Raw genomic sequence first — 17774 nt, forward strand, 5'->3', positions numbered from 1 at the left:
TTTCAGTTTAGCTAAGTCGTTCTGGAGAGACTCAGCGTCTCCCTCCGAATTTATAACCTTACATAGTTTGGTATCGTCTGCAAAAATTGACACCATGCTCTCTAGACCTTCTTCAAGATCGTTAATGAAAATGTTGAACAATAGTGGTCCAAGTACAGACCCTTGTGGCACACCACTTAGCACTTTTGACCAATTTGAAAAAGTTCCATTTACCATTATGCGCTGCTCCCTATTATCCAACCAATTACTGACCCAAATGCATATTGTGCTTCCCAGCCCCAGTTCTTGTAACTTATAGATAAGTCGCCTGTGTGGTACTGTGTTGAAGGCTTTAGCAAAGTCCAAAAAGATTACATCCCCCTCCTTACCCTGATCAAGGTTCATACTAACTGTTTCATAAAAGCCTAGTAAGTTTGTTTGACATGATTTGTGCTTCACAAATCTATTTTGGTTCTTGTCAATAACCTTATTGGTTTCAAGGAACTTCTGTATACAATCCCTTAGAATACTTTCCAGTAGTGTACCCCACTATAGACGTAAGACTAACTGGTCTATAATTACCTGGTTCAGCTTTTAATATATCGGCACTACCTCCGCTATACGCCAGTCTTTGGGAACCATGCCTGATGTAAGTGAGTCATTGAAGATCGTAAATAGTGGTCTTGCTAGTTCGGAGTGAAGCTCCATGAGAACCCTCGGGTGAATTCCATCGGGACCACGTGACTTATTTATCTTAGTTTTCTTTAATCGGCCACAGACTTCCTGCCCACTTAAATAAGCACTTAGCAGTGGGACTTTATCCTTATTGAGGTTGGGTGTTACTTCATGCATCTGGTCCTCTCTTCTGAATACCGATGAAAAAAACTAATTTCATTTATCCGCAATGTCATTATCGTTTTTGATTAAGGCTCCCAGCCTGTCCTTTAATGGGCCTATACTCTCCTTCTTTAATCTTTTGCCGTTGATATATTTTAAAAAAATTTGGGGTTTGATTTACTTTCCTTGGCTACTCATTTTTCAGTTTCTACTTTAGCCGCTCTTATTTCTTTGTTGCATATTTTGTTACAAGCCTTATAGTGCTGGAAAGACTCCGCCTTCCCGTCTGATTTGTATTTTTTGAAAGCTCGCCTTTTTTTGCCTATTAGTTCCTTAATCTTATTATTAAGCCACATTGGTTTGGAATTTTTAGTCCTTCGTTTGCTGCTCATGGGAATAATATTTACGAGTAATGTCATCCAGCAGTGATTTTAACACCTCCCATTTCTCCGTAGTATTTTTTCCTTGAAACTAAATTTCCCATTCAATGTCCCCCTCATCATGTTAAAGTTGGCTTTGCTAAAGTTGAAAGTCCTAGTTGAGCCTATATAGGACTGCTTATGAACACTGATATTGAATGTGATCATATTGTGGTCAATGTTTCCTATGGGCTCCCCTACTGTAATACCTGATACCAATTCCCCATTGTTTGTTAATACCAGGTCTAATGGGCCCTACACACTTGAAGATAAAACTGAATGATATGAACGTTCTCATTCATATCTTTCAGTGTGCAGGCACCAATGATTAATGATGTGCGGCCCCGCGCTCGTTAATTGTTGGTGCCTGCTCGTTCATACCTGCAGGCCGTCTGCAGCTCGGCGGCTAGTTGCCGAGTCTATAGGGCCCTTAAGATTGCATTGTACCTAGTTGGTTCCTCAATTAGTTGAAGTAAGTAGTTATCATTTACTGTGTTGAGAAAAATATTACCCCTAGCAGTATCACATGAATCAATTGTCCAATTTATCTCTGGATAGTTGAAATCTTTCATCACTATTACGTCTCCTACTCCTGCTGATTTTTCAATTTGCTTCAGCAACAATTCCTCGTCAGACACAGTAATACCAGGCGGCTTGTAGCATAGTCCCAATACTATCTTTATTGTTCCCTTTTCCCCACATGCAGTTCCTACCCACAACGTCTCAACATTATTTGAAGTCCCCTCATTAATATCTTCACGTATAACAGGTTTTAAAAACTGCTTTACGTAAAGACAACCCCCCCGCCCCATTTATTTAGTCTGTCTCTCCTGTACAGCGTGTAGCCCTCTAGATTGACTGTCCAATCGTGAGATTCATCCCACCAAGTTTCAGTAATGCCTATAATATCATACTGTTTGATTGCAGCAAGTATTTCTAGTTTCCCCTTCTTTTCCTGTAAGGCTTCTAGCGTTTACATACATAGTTATGATAAGTATTTCCCCTTGTGTAAGGGACATCATTTTCTATATGCAGTAACGATGACCCATAATTGTAATTTCTTAGTGTTTTAGCAACATCCTTGGTAAAACCCTTAATAGTACCCATGTTAGGGCCCTTGCCGGCTGCTCTTACCCTTCCCCCTTCTCCCCCTTCTCTCAGTTCACTACCTCCATCCATACTATTCTCACTGCATGACCCATTGTTTCTAGCTAAACCCTCCCTCCAGGCTCCTAGTTTAAAAAGTCCTCCAACCCTGTAACCACCCCCCCCCCCCCCAGCACTGCTGCCCCCTCCAACATATGCAGTGCAGGTGGGGCAGATGTAGCGTGTGCAGAGCAGGTGGGGCAGATGTAGCGTGTGCAGTGCAGGTGGGGCAGATGTAGCGTGTGCAGTGCAGGTGGGGCAGATGTAGCGTGTGCAGTGCAGGTGGGGCAGATGTAGCGTGTGCAGTGCAGGTGGGGCAGATGTAGCGTGTGCAGTGCAGGTGGGGCAGATGTAGCGTGTGCAGTGCAGGTGGGGCAGATGTAACGTGTGCAGTGCAGGTGGGGCAGATGTAATGTGTGCAGTGCAGGTGGGGCAGATGTAGCGTGTGCAGTGCAGGTGGGGCAGATGTAACATGTGCAGTGCAGGTGGGGCAGATGTAACATGTGCAGTGCAGGTGGTGCAGATGTAGCGTGCAGAGGGAGTTAGATTTGGGTGCGGTGTGTTCAAACTGAAATCTAAATTGCAGTGTAATTTGGAAGCTGTTAAAGGGGGGTCCTACTCCATATTAAAGTATTTGAATACAGCATCATCACAGCCCCTGTTTGTGCATTGGTCAGGCATCTGAATACTTTTGTCCATATTGCATATGTTTATTTATTGTATTTTGCATATGTACAATACAGTGCAATACAGTGTGTGTATATATATCTATATATATATATATCTATATATATATAAAATATGTCAGTAGGCTTCCTAGTAGCACATGACTCCCACCATATAGGAGTGAGAATTAAACGCCGTTATATAAACCAGTAGTGTATGACTTTTCTTTCAGGTATATTGGATATCTTTGGCTTTGAAAACTTCGCTGTGAATCACTTTGAACAACTTTGTATAAATCTGGCAAATGAGCAACTACAACATTTTTTCAACCATGTAAGTGCAAGAATGATATCAGATAAAGTGTGGATAAAAATTGTGATAATGATGATTATGATGTCCCACTGTGGATATAATGGTGATTACGGTGTTTCTCTCTGGGTGTAACGGTGATGATATTGTCATGCTGTGGATGTAATTTTGGTTATAATGTCTCAGTGTAGATATAATATTGATTAGGGTGTATCTGGATATATTGTTGATTAGGATGTATCAGGATATAATGGTGAATAGGATGTATCAGGATATAATGGTGAATAGGATGTATCAGGATATAATGGTGATTACTATGTATCAGGATATAATGGTGATTACTATGTATCAGGATATAATGGTGATTACTATGTATCAGGATATAATGGTGATTACTATGTATCAGGATATAATGGTGAATAGGATGTATCAGGATATAATGGTGATTACTATGTATCAGGATATAATGGTGATTACTATGTATCAGGATATAATGGTGATTACTATGGATCAGGATATAATGGTGATTAGGATGTGTCACTGTGGATATAATGGTGATTAGGAATGTAAAACAGAATGCAAGTTGCTCATATCAATTTGACAATATACTTCAGGTGCTTGAAAGGGAGGGGTAATTCTAAGCAAGAGACAGGATGGGGATTAACCCCTGGTGTCCCCCAGCACACCAAACTATATGGGTAACATGACTTTAAAACCTACATATAATAGAAATCCAGAGGTCTTCGTTGATTAGGAATGTAGCAGGATGTAATGGTGATTACTATGTATCAGAAAACAATGGTGATTAGGATGTTTCACTGTGGGTATAATGGTGATTAGAATATGTCACCGTGGATATAATGGTGATTAGGATGTGTCACTGTGGATATAATGGTGATTAGGATGTGTCACTGTGGATATAATGGTGATTAGGATGTGTCACTGTGGATATAATGGTGATTAGGATGTGTCACTGTGGATATAATGGTGATTAAGATGTGTCTGGACATCATGGTGATCAGGATTAGGCTGTAACTGGATATAATGGTGATTAGGAATGTAGCAGGATGTAATGGTGATTACGATGTATCTGAATATAATGGTGATTAGGATGTGTCACTGTGGATATAATGGTGATTAGGATGTGTCACTGTGGATATAATGGTGATTAGGATGTGTCACTGTGCATATAATGGTGATTAGGATTTGTCACTGTGGATATAATGGTGATTAAGATGTGTCTGGACATAATGGTGATCAGGATTAGGATGTAACTGAATATAATGGTGATTAGGAATGAAGCAGGATGTAATGGTGATTACGATGTATCAGGATATAATGGTGATTAGGATGTAACTGGATATAGTGGTGATTTGGAATGTAGCAGGATGTATTGGTGATTACGATGTATCAGGATATAATGGTGATTAGGATTTGTCACTGTGGATATAATGGTGATTAGGATTTGTCACTGTGGATATAATGGTGATTAGGATGTGTCACTGTGGATATAATGGTGATTAAGATGTGTCTGGACATCATGGTGATCAGGATTAGGCTGTAACTGGATATAATGGTGATTAGGAATGTAGCAGGATGTAATGGTGATTACGATGTATCTGGATATAATGGTGATTAGGATGTGTCACTGTGGATATAATGGTGATTAGGATGTGTCACTGTGCATATAATGGTGATTAGGATTTGTCACTGTGGATATAATGGTGATTAAGATGTGTCTGGACATAATGGTGATCAGGATTAGGATGTAACTGAATATAATGGTGATTAGGAATGTAGCAGGATGTAATGGTGATTACGATGTATCAGGATATAATGGTGATTAGGATGTAACTGGATATAGTGGTGATTTGGAATGTAGCAGGATGTATTGGTGATTACGATGTATCAGGATATAATGGTGATTAGGATTTGTCACTGTGGATATAATGGTGATTAGGATTTGTCACTGTGGATATAATGGTGATTAGGATGTGTCACTGTGGATATAATGGTGATTAAGATGTGTCTGGACATCATGGTGATCAGGATTAGGCTGTAACTGGATATAATGGTGATTAGGAATGTAGCAGGATGTAATGGTGATTACGATGTATCTGGATATAATGGTGATTAGGATGTGTCACTGTGGATATAATGGTGATTAGGATGTGTCACTGTGCATATAATGGTGATTAGGATTTGTCACTGTGGATATAATGGTGATTAAGATGTGTCTGGACATAATGGTGATCAGGATTAGGATGTAACTGAATATAATGGTGATTAGGAATGTAGCAGGATGTAATGGTGATTACGATGTATCAGGATATAATGGTGATTAGGATGTAACTGGATATAGTGGTGATTTGGAATGTAGCAGGATGTATTGGTGATTACTATGTATCAGGATATAATGGTGATTAGGATGTGTCACTGTGGATATAAAGGTGATTAGGATGTGTCACTGTGGATATAATGGTGATTAGGATGTGTCACTGTGGATATAAAGGTGATTACGATGTATCAGGATATAATGGTGATTAGGATTTGTCACTGTGTATATAATGGTGATTAGGATGTGTCACTGTGCATATAATGGTGATTAGGATGTGTCACTGTGCATATAATGGTGATTAGGGTGTGTCACTGTGAATATAAATGGTGATTAGGATGTATCAGGATATAATGGTGATTAGGATTTGTCACTGTGGGTATAATGGTGATTAGGATTTGTCACTGTGGGTATAATGGTGATTAGAATGTGTCACTGTGGCTATAATGGTGATTAGGATGTGTCCCTGTGGATATAAAGGTGATTAGGATGTGTCACTGTGGATATAATGGTGATTACGATGTATCAGGATATAATGGTGGTTATGATTTGTCACTGTGGATATAATGGTGATTAGGTTGTGTCACTGTGCATATAATGGTGATTAGGATGTGTCACTGTGGATATAATGGTGATTGGGATGTATCAGGATATAATGGTGATTAGGATGTGTCACTGTGCATATAATGGTGATTAGGATGTGTCACTGTGGATATAATGGTGATTAGGATGTATCAGGATATAATGGTGATTAGGATTTGTCACTGTGGATATAATGGTGATTAAGATGTGTCTGGACATAATGGTGATCAGGATTAGGCTGTAACTGGATATAATGGTGATTAGGAATGTAGCAGGATGTAATGGTGATTACGATGTATCTGGATATAATGGTGATTAGGATGCGTCACTGTGGATATAATGGTGATTAGGATGTGTCACTGTGGATATAATGGTGATTACGATGTATCTGGATATAATGGTGATTAGGATTTGTCACTGTGCATATAATGGTGATTAGGATGTGTCACTGTGGATATAATGGTGATTAGGATGTATCAGGATATAATGGTGATTAGGATTTGTCACTGTGGATATAATGGTGATTAAGATGTGTCTGGACATAATGGTGATCAAGATTAGGATGTAACTGAATATAATGGTGATTAGGAATGTAGCAGGATGTAATGGTGATTACGATGTATCAGGATATAATGGTGATTAGGATGTAACTGGATATAGTGGTGATTTGGAATGTAGCAGGATGTATTGGTGATTACTATGTAACAGGATATAATGGTGATTAGGATGTGTCACTGTGGATATAATGGTGATTAGGATGTAACTGGATATAGTGGTGATTAGGAATGTAGCAGGATGTATTGGTGATTACTATGTATCAGGATATAATGGTGATTAGGATGTGTCACTGTAGATATAATGGTGATTACGATGTATCTGGATATAATGGCGATTAGGATGTGTCACTGTGGATATAATGGTGATTACGATGTGTCTGGATATAATGGTGATTAGGATGTAACTGGATATAATGGCGATTAGGAATGTAGCGGGATGTAATGGTGATTACTATGTAGCAGGATGTTATGGTGATTACTATGAATCAGGATATAATGGTGATTACTATGTATCAGGATGTAATGGTGATTAAGATGTGTTTGGACATAATGGTGATCAGGATTAGGATGTGGGTATAATGGTTATTAGGATGTGTCACTGTGGATATAAAGGTGATTAGGATGTGTCACTGTGGATATGATGGTGATTAGGATGTGTCACTGTGCATATAATGGTGATTAGGATTTATCAGGATATAATGGTGATTAGGATTTGTCACTGTGGATATAATGGTGATTACGATGTATCTGGATATAATGGTTATTAGGATATGTCAGGATATAATGGTGATTAGGATGTGTCACTGTGGATATAATGGTGATTAGGAATGTAGCAGGATATAATGGTGATTAGGAATGTAGCAGGATATAATGGTGATTAGGATGTGTGGATATAATGGTGATTAGGAATGTAGCAGGATGTAATGGTGATTACCATGTATCAGGATATAATGGTGATTAGGATGTGTCACAGGATATAATGGTGATTACGATGTATCTGGATATAATGGTGATTAGGAATGTAGCAGGATATAATGGTGATTAGGATGTATGGATATAATGGTGATTAGGAATGTAGCAGGATGTAATGGTGATTACCGTGTATCAGGATATAATGGTGATTAGGATGTGTCACAGGATATAATGGTGATTACGATGTATCTGGATATAATGGTGATTAGGAATTTATCAGGATATAATGGTGATTAGGATGTATGGATATAATGGTGATTAGGAATGTAGCAGGATGTAATGGTGATTACCGTGTATCAGGATATAATGGTGATTAGGATGTGTCACAGGATATAATGGTGATTACGATGTATCTGGATATAATGGTGATTAGGAATGTAGCAGGATATAATGGTGATTAGGATGTATGGATATAATGGTGATTAGGAATGTAGCAGGATGTAATGGTGATTACCGTGTATCAGGATATAATGGTGATTAGGATGTGTCACAGGATATAATGGTGATTACGATGTATCTGGATATAATGGTGATTAGGAATTTATCAGGATATAATGGTGATTAGGATGTGTCACTGTGGATATAATGGTGATTACAATATATCTGGATATGTATTGACACCACATTCCTTTCCTCCCTGTTTGACTCACTTCTCTCTCCTATTCTCTCTCTCTCATGCCCTGAACAAGCCACTTCCACATACAACGCATCCCTTACTTCTGCTCTTGACTCTGTTGCTCCACCTACCACTATTCACCCTCGCAAATTAACACCTCAACCCTGGCACACCAAATGCACCAGATATCTGCAAAAATGCTCACGTACTGCTGAGCGACACTGGAGGAAATCACGCTCTAAGGCAGACTTCCTCCATTTCAAACTTATGCTCTCATCCTTCAGTGCTGCCCTTTCTCTTGCTAAACAGTCATACTTCAAGAACCTCATCTCCTCCCAGTCTTCCAACCCCCGGCGCCTCTTTGCCACTCTCAACTCACTCCTCTGCCCAACTCCACCTCGTCTCCCTTCCTCACTCTCTGCTCTTGAATTTGCCACTTACTTCACATACAAAATTGACTCCATACGTCAGGACATCACATCACACCAGACCATCAGTAACCAGCCTTCTCCCATCCCTTACCAACCCTCCCCATCCCTCGCACCAACTCTGTCATCTTTCTCCCATGCATCTGGAGAGGAAGTCATGGCCCTCATTCGTTCCTGTCCCCTCACCACCTCCCCACTTGACCCTATCCCCTCCCGCCTCCTCCGCTACCTCTCTTCTTCTGCTTGTTCCCATCTTTATCACCTTCTCAATCTCTCCCTCTCATCACGCACTGTCCCCTCTGCCTTCAAGCATGCACTCATCTCTCCTATTCTTAAAAAACCTACCCTTGATCCAAACACTCTCTCCAACTACCGACCCATCTCTCTCCTCCCTTTTGCCTCCAAACTCCTTGAGCGTATTGTCTACAACCGCCTTACTTCCTTTCTTTCCTCACACTCACTGCTTGACCCATTCCAATCTGGCTTCCGTCCTCTCCACTCCACTGAAACTGCCCTTACAAAAGTATGCAATGACCTCCATGCTGCTAAATCTAAGGGACACTACTCTCTACTTATTCTACTTGATCTCTCTGCTGCTTTTGACACTGTGGACCATCCTCTCCTACTGCAAATCCTTCACTCCATTGGTCTGCGTGATACTGCCCTCTCTTGGTTGTCGTCCTACCTTTCTGAACGTTCTTTCTCTGTCTCCTCTCATGACTCCACCTCCCCCGCACTTCCACTAACTGTAGGGGTACCCCAAGGTTCTGTCCTTGGTCCTCTTCTCTTCTCTCTCTATACGTCCTCACTAGGTAAGCTCATTAGTTCTTTTGGTTTCCAATATCATCTCTATGCTGATGACACTCAAATCTACCTTTCCTCTCTAGACCTCTCCCCTGCTCTCCTCACTCGTATCTCCAACTGTCTCTCTGCTATCTCTTCCTGGATGTCCCAGCGCTTTCTTAAACTTAACATGTCTAAGACCGAGCTGATCATCTTCCCTCCCTCCCGCATAACCTCACCTCCTACAATCTCATTATCCATTGATGGCACTACTATCTCCTCTACCCCCCAAGTGCGCTGTCTTGGAGTAATCCTTGACTTCTCCCTCTCCTTCAAACCACACATTCAGCACCTCTCACAAACCTGCCGTTTTCATCTAAAAAATATTTCCAGGATCAGACCTTTTCTGACCCAGGATGCTACTAAGACTCTTATCCACTCACTGGTCATCTCCAGACTGGACTACTGTAATCTCCTCCTGACTGGCATTCCTGACAAATACCTCTCTCCACTCCAATCTATCCTCAATGCTGCTGCCCGGCTCATCTTCCTCACCAAACGCACTACGTCTACCTCTCCTCTCTTACTAGACCTTCACTGGCTCCCCTTCCCTTTCAGAATCCATTTCAAGCTTCTCACACTTGCTTACAAAGCCCTCACCCACTCCTCTCCCATCTACATCTCTGATCTTATCTCGCTTTACACTCCCACCCGTCCTCTTCGCTCTGCTAATGCTCGCCAACTCTCCTGCCTACGGATTACTTCCTCCCACTCCTACCTCCAAGATTTTTCACGTGCTGCACCACTTCTCTGGAATTCCCTACCTCTCCCCCTCAGACTCTCCACCTCTCTACAAAACTTCAAATGGGCTCTCAAGACCCACTTCTTCACCAAACCCAGCCAAATCTCATCCTAAACCTCTGTTCCACGCTCTCTATGTACCCCATCTGTCTCACCCCTGTCTGTCTACCCCTCCCCTTTAGAATGTAAGCTCTCACGAGCAGGGCCCTCTTCCCTCATGTGCTTACCCTTTTCTTACTTTAATAATCTTCAGCTGCACCAAATCCAGCAGTCTTCTGCCACCTGATACTTATTCCAGTGTCATCTGCTGATGTAGCTATGTTTATTTACCCTGTACTTGTCCTATATTGTAGTCAACTGTAAGTTGCTGTTTTCCTGGTTGATTATTTGTTTATGTACTCTGTAATTGGGCGCTGCGGAACCCTTGTGGCGCCATATAAATAAAGGATAATAATAATAAATATAATGGTGATTAGGATGTGTCAATGTGGATATAATGGTGAATAGGATGTAACTGGATATAATTGTGATTAGGATGTAACTGGATATAATGGTGATTAGGAATGTAGCAGGATGTATTGGTGATTACTATGTATCAGGATATAATGATGATTAGGATGTGTCACTGTGAATATAATGGTGATTAGGAATGTAGCAGGATGTAATGGTGATTACTATGTATCAGGATATAATGGTGATTAGGATGTATCAGGATATAATGGTGATTACTATGTATCAGGATATAATGGTGATTAGGATGTGTCACTGTTGATATAATGGTGATTAGGATGTAACTGGATATAGTGGTGATTAGGAATGTAGCAGGATGTATTGGTGATTACTATGTATCAGGATATAATGGTGATTAGGATGTGTCACTGTGGATATAGTGGTGATTAGGAATGTAGCAGAATGTACTGGTGATTACTATGTATCAGGATATAATGGTGATTAGGAATATATCAGGACATAATGGTGATTAGGAATGTAGCAGGATGTAGTGGTGATTACTATGTATCAGGATATAATGGTGATTAGGATGTATCAGGATATAATGGTGATTAGGATGTGTCACTGTGGATATAATGGTGATTAGGAATGTAGCAGGATATAATGGTGATTAGGAATGTATGGATATAATGGTGATTAGGATGTATGGATATAATGGTGATTAGGAATGTAGCAGGATGTAATGGTGATTACTGTGTATCAGGATATAATGGTGATTAGGATGTGTCACTGGATATAATGGTGATTAGGATGTGTCACTGTGGATATAATGGTGATTAGGATGTAACTGAATATAATGGTGATTAGGAAGGTAGCAGGATGTATTGGTGATTACTATGTATCATGATATAATGGTGATTAGGATGTGTCACTGTGGTTATAATGGTGATTAGGATGTAACTGTATATAGTGGTGATTAGGAATGTAGCAGGATGTAATGGTGATTACAATGTATCAGGATATAATGGTGATTAGGATGTGTCACTGGATATAATTGTGATTAGGATGTGTCACTGTGGATATCATGGTGATTAGGATGTGTCACTTTGGGTATAATGGTGATTACTATGGATCAGGATATAATGGTGATTAGGATGTGTCACTGTGGATATAATGGTGATTAGGATGTAACTGGATATAGTGGTGATAAGGAATGTAGCAGGAAGTATTGGTGATTACTATGTATCAGTATATAATGGTTATTAGGAATATATCAGGATATAATGGTGATTAGGATGTCACTGTGGATATAGTGGTGATTAGGAATGTAGCAGAATGTATTGGCGATTACTATGTGTCAGGATATAATGGTTATTAGGAATATATCAGGATATAATGGTGATTAGGAATGTAGCAGGATGTAATGGTGATTACTATGTATCAGGATATAATGGTGATTAGGATGTATCAGGATATAATGGTGATAAGGATGTGTCACTGTGGATATAATGGTGATAAGGAATGTAGCAGGATATAATGGTGATTAGGAATGTATGGATATAATGGTGATTAGGATGTATCTGGAAATAATGGTGATTAGGAATGTAGCAGGATGTAATGGTGATTACTGTGTATCAGGATATAATGGTGATTACTATGTATCTGGATATAATGGTGATTAGGATGTGTCACTAAGGATATATTGGTGATTACGATGTATCTGGATATAATGGTGATTAGGATGCGTCACTGTGGATATAATGGTGATTAGGATGTGTCACTGGATATAGTGGTGATTAGGAATGTAGCAGGATGTATTGGTGATTACTGTGTATCAGGATATAATGGTGATTAGGATGTGTTACTGTGGATATAATGGTGATTACTATGGGTCAGGATATAATGGTGATTAGGATATATCAGGATATAATGGTGATTAGGATGTATCAGGATATAATGGTGATTAGGATGTGTCACTGTGGATATAATGGTGATCAGGATGTGTCACTGTGGATATAATGGTGATTAGGAATGTAGCAGGATGTATTGGTGATTACTATGTATCAGGGTATAATGGTGTTTAGGATGTGTCACTGTGGATATAATGGTGATTAGGATGTGTCACTGTGGATATAGTGGTGATGTAGCAGGATGTAATGGTGATTACTGTGTATCAGGATATAATGGTGATTAGGATGTGTTACTGTGGATATAATGGTGATCAGGATGTGTCACTGTGGATATAATGGTGATTAGGAATGTAGCAGGATGTATTGGTGATTACTATGTATCGGGGTATAATGGTGTTTAGGATGTGTCACTGTGGATATAGTGGTGATGTAGCAGGATGTAATGGTGATTACTGTGTATCAGGATATAATGGTGATTAGGATGCGTCACTGTGGATATAATGGTGATTAGGATGTGTCACTGTGGATATAGTGGTGATGTAGCAGGATGTAATGGTGATTACTGTGTATCAGGATATAATGGTGATTACTATGTATCTGGATATAATGGTGATTAGGATGTGTCACTAAGGATATAATGGTGATTACGATGTATCTGGATATAATGGTGATTAGGATGCGTCACTGTGGATATAATGGTGATTAGGATGTGTCACTGGATATAGTGGTGATTAGGAATGTAGCAGGATGTATTGGTGATTACTGTGTATCAGGATATAATGGTGATTAGGATGTGTTACTGTGGATATAATGGTGATTACTATGGGTCAGGATATAATGGTGATTAGGATATATCAGGATATAATGGTGATTAGGATGTATCAGGATATAATGGTGATTAGGATGTGTCACTGTGGATATAATGGTGATCAGGATGTGTCACTGTGGATATAATGGTGATTAGGAATGTAGCAGGATGTATTGGTGATTACTATGTATCAGGGTATAATGGTGTTTAGGATGTGTCACTGTGGATATAATGGTGATTAGGATGTGTCACTGTGGATATAGTGGTGATGTAGCAGGATGTAATGGTGATTACTGTGTATCAGGATATAATGGTGATTAGGATGTGTTACTGTGGATATAATGGTGATCAGGATGTGTCACTGTGGATATAATGGTGATTAGGAATGTAGCAGGATGTATTGGTGATTACTATGTATCGGGGTATAATGGTGTTTAGGATGTGTCACTGTGGATATAGTGGTGATGTAGCAGGATGTAATGGTGATTACTGTGTATCAGGATATAATGGTGATTAGGATGCGTCACTGTGGATATAATGGTGATTAGGATGTGTCACTGTGGATATAGTGGTGATGTAGCAGGATGTAATGGTGATTACTGTGTATCAGGATATAATGGTGATTAGGATGTGTCACTGTGGATATAATGGTGATTAGGATGTGTCACTGTGGATATAGTGGTGATGTAGCAGGATGTAATGGTGATTACTGTGTATCAGGATATAATGGTGATTAGGATGCGTCACTGTGGATATAATGGTGATTAGGATGTGTCACTGTGGATATAGTGGTGATGTAGCAGGATGTAATGGTGATTACTGTGTATCAGGATATAATGGTGATTAGGATGCGTCACTGTGGATATAATGGTGATTAGGATGTAACTGGATATAATGGTGATTAGGATGTGTCACTGGATATAGTGGTGATTAGGAATGTAGCAGGATGTAATGGTGATTACTGTGTATCAGGATATAATGGTGATTAGGATGTGTTACTGTGGATATAATGGTGATTACTATGGGTCAGGATATAATGGTGATTAGGATGTATCAGGATATAATGGTGATTAGGATGTGTCACTGTGGATATAATGGTGATTAGGATCTGTCACTGTGGATATAGTGGTGATTAGGATGTAACTGGATATAATGGTGATTAGGAATGCAGCAGGATGTATTGGTGATTACTATGTATCAGGATATAATGGTGATTAGGATGTATCATAATATAATGGTGATTAGGATGTATCAGAATATAATGGTGATTAAGATGTGTCACTGTGGATATAATGGTGATTAGGAATGTAGCAGGATGTATTGGTGATTACTATGTATCAGGGTATAATGGTGTTTAGGATGTGTCACTGTGGATATAATGGTGATTAGGATGTAGCAGGATATAGTGGTGATTACTGTGTATCAGGATATAATGGTGATTAGGATGTGTCACTGTGGATATAATGGTGATTAGGAATGTAGCAGGATGTATTGGTGATTACTATGTATCAGGGTATAATGGTGATTAGGATGTGTCACTGTGGATATAATGGTGATTAGGAATGTAGCAGGATGTATTGGTGATTACTATGTATCAGGATATAATGGTGATTAGGATGTATCAGAATATAATGGTGATTAGGATGTATCAGAATATAATGGTGATTAAGATGTGTCACTGGATATAATGGTGATTAGGATGTAGCAGGATATAGTGGTGATTACTGTGTATCAGGATATAATGGTGATTAGGACGTGTCACTGTGGATATAATGGTGATTAGGATGTATCAGGATATAATGGTGATTAGGATGTATCAGAATATAATGGTGATTAGAAAGTGTCACTGTGTATATAATGGTGATTACGATGTATCTGGATATAATGGTGATTAGGATGTAGCAGGATATAGTAGTGATTACTGTGTATCAGAATATAATGGTGATTAGGATGTAACAGGATATAATGGTGATTAGGATGTATAAGGATATAATGGTGATTAGGATGTAGCAGGGTGTAATGGTGATTACTGTGTATCAGGATATAATGGTGATTAGGCTGTATCAGAATATAATGGTGATTAGGATGTGTCACTGTGGATATAATGGTGATTAGGATGTATCAGGATATAATGTTGATTACTGTGTATCAGGATATAATGGTGATTAGGCTGTATCAGAATATAATGGTGATTAGGATGTGTCACTGTGGATATAATGGTGATTAGGATGTAACAGGATGTATTGGTGATTACTATGTATCAGGATATAATGGTGATTAGGATGTGTCACTGTGGATATAATGTTGATTAGGATGTAACAGGATGCATTGGTGATTACTATGTATCAGGATATAATGGTGATTAGGATGTATCATAATATAATGGTGATTAGGATGTAGCAGGATATAATGGTGATTAGGATGTGTCACTGTGGATATAATGGTGATTAGGATGTATCACTGTGGATATAATGGTGATTAGGATGTAACTGGATATAATGGTGATTAGGAATGTAGCATGGTGTAATGGTGATTACTGTGTATCAGGATATAATGGTGATTAGGATGTGTCACTGTGGATATAATGGTGATTAGGATGTAACTGGATATAATGGTGATTAGGAATGTAGCAGGGTGTAATGGTGATTACTGTGTATCAGGATATAATGGTGATTAGGATGTGTCACTGTGGATATAATGGTGATTAGGATGTAACTGGATATAGTGGTGATTAGGATGTAACTGGATATAATGGTGATTAGGATGTAACTGGATATAATGGTGATTAGGAATGTAGCAGGGTGTAATGGTGATTACTGTGTATCAGGATCTAGTGGTAATTAGGATGTATCATGATATAATGGTGATTAGGATGTATGAGGATATAATGGTGATTAGGATGTAGCAGGATATAATGGTGATTAGGATGTAGCAGGATATAATGGTGATTAGGATTTGTCACTGTGGATATAATGGTGATTAGGATGTAACTGGATATAATGGTGATTAGGAATGTATCAGGATATAATGGTGATTAGGAATGTAGCAGGATGTAATGGTGATTACTGTGTATCAGGATATAATGGTGATTAGGAATGTAGCAGGATATAATGGTGATTACTGTGTATCAGGATATAATGGTGATTAGGATGTAGCAGGGTGTAATGGTGATTACTATGTATCAGGATATAATGGTGATTAGGATGTAGCAGGGTGTAATGGTGATTACTGTGTATCAGGATATAATGGTGATTACTGTGTATCAGGATATAATGGTGATTAGGATGTATCAGGATATAATTTTGATTAGGATGTATCATGATATAATGGTGATTAGGATGTGTCACTGTGCATATAATGGTGATTAGGATGTGTCACTGCGGATATAACGGTGATTAGGATGTATTAGGATATAATGGTGATTAGGATTTGTCACTGTGGATATAATGGTGATTAAGATGTGTCTGGACATAATGGTGATCAGGATTAGGATGTAACTGAATATAATGGTGATTAGGAATGTAGCAGGATGTAATGGTGATTACGATGTATCAGGATATAATGGTGATTAGGATGTAACAGGATATAATGGTGATTAGGATGTAGCAGGGTGTAATGGTGATTACTGTGTATCAGGATATAATGGTGATTAGGACGTGTCACTGTGGATATAATGGTGATTAGGAATGTGTCACTGTGGATATAATGGTGATTAGGAATGTAGCAGGGTGTAATGGTGATTACTGTGTATCAGGATATAATGGTGATTAGGACGTGTTATATGTAGTGCACATTTTTGTGTTTATATCACAGTAATTATGATGTCACTATGGTTTATAGAAGAAGAATTGTCACTTAATGTATATATTGCTTATTACAGCACATTTTCCTGATGGAGCAGAAACATTACATGGAAGAAGGAATAGAACATGACGATGTCATCTTCACAAATAACCAGACAATATTGGTATGTGTATATAATAAGGGGGGAACGAGGGCGACCTAAGCGCTGGTGTATATGCTGTATATGATCTGCAGGCAATGTGACACTAAGGGCCAATTGCTCATTGTCTGCTGGAGGTGCACCCATATACAATATTCATTAAATCTCTAACGCCGGCGATAATGAGTGCATTAATTAGGGGCTGCCGGTGGTAACCATGCACTCGTATCATT

At 39.1% G+C, this 17774-nt stretch overlaps 1 protein-coding gene across 1 annotated transcript in view; it reads left to right on the forward strand.

Annotated features, from left to right (window-relative positions):
- The window catches only part of LOC135037934 (unconventional myosin-VIIa-like), a gene marked incomplete at both ends in the record, with an annotated part of 240316 nt that extends 222751 nt beyond the window's left edge, over positions 1 to 17565 (forward strand). Inside the window, 2 exons of the mRNA XM_063954594.1 lie at positions 3280 to 3380; positions 17479 to 17565. Of these exons, the coding sequence (XP_063810664.1) occupies positions 3280 to 3380; positions 17479 to 17565 (188 nt within the window). The remainder of the gene's footprint in view (positions 1 to 3279; positions 3381 to 17478) is intronic.
- Positions 17566 to 17774: the final 209 nt, after the last annotated feature.

This window comes from Pseudophryne corroboree, unplaced genomic scaffold (genome assembly GCF_028390025.1).
Source record: "Pseudophryne corroboree isolate aPseCor3 unplaced genomic scaffold, aPseCor3.hap2 scaffold_687, whole genome shotgun sequence".
Classification (NCBI taxonomy): Eukaryota; Metazoa; Chordata; class Amphibia; order Anura; family Myobatrachidae; genus Pseudophryne; species Pseudophryne corroboree.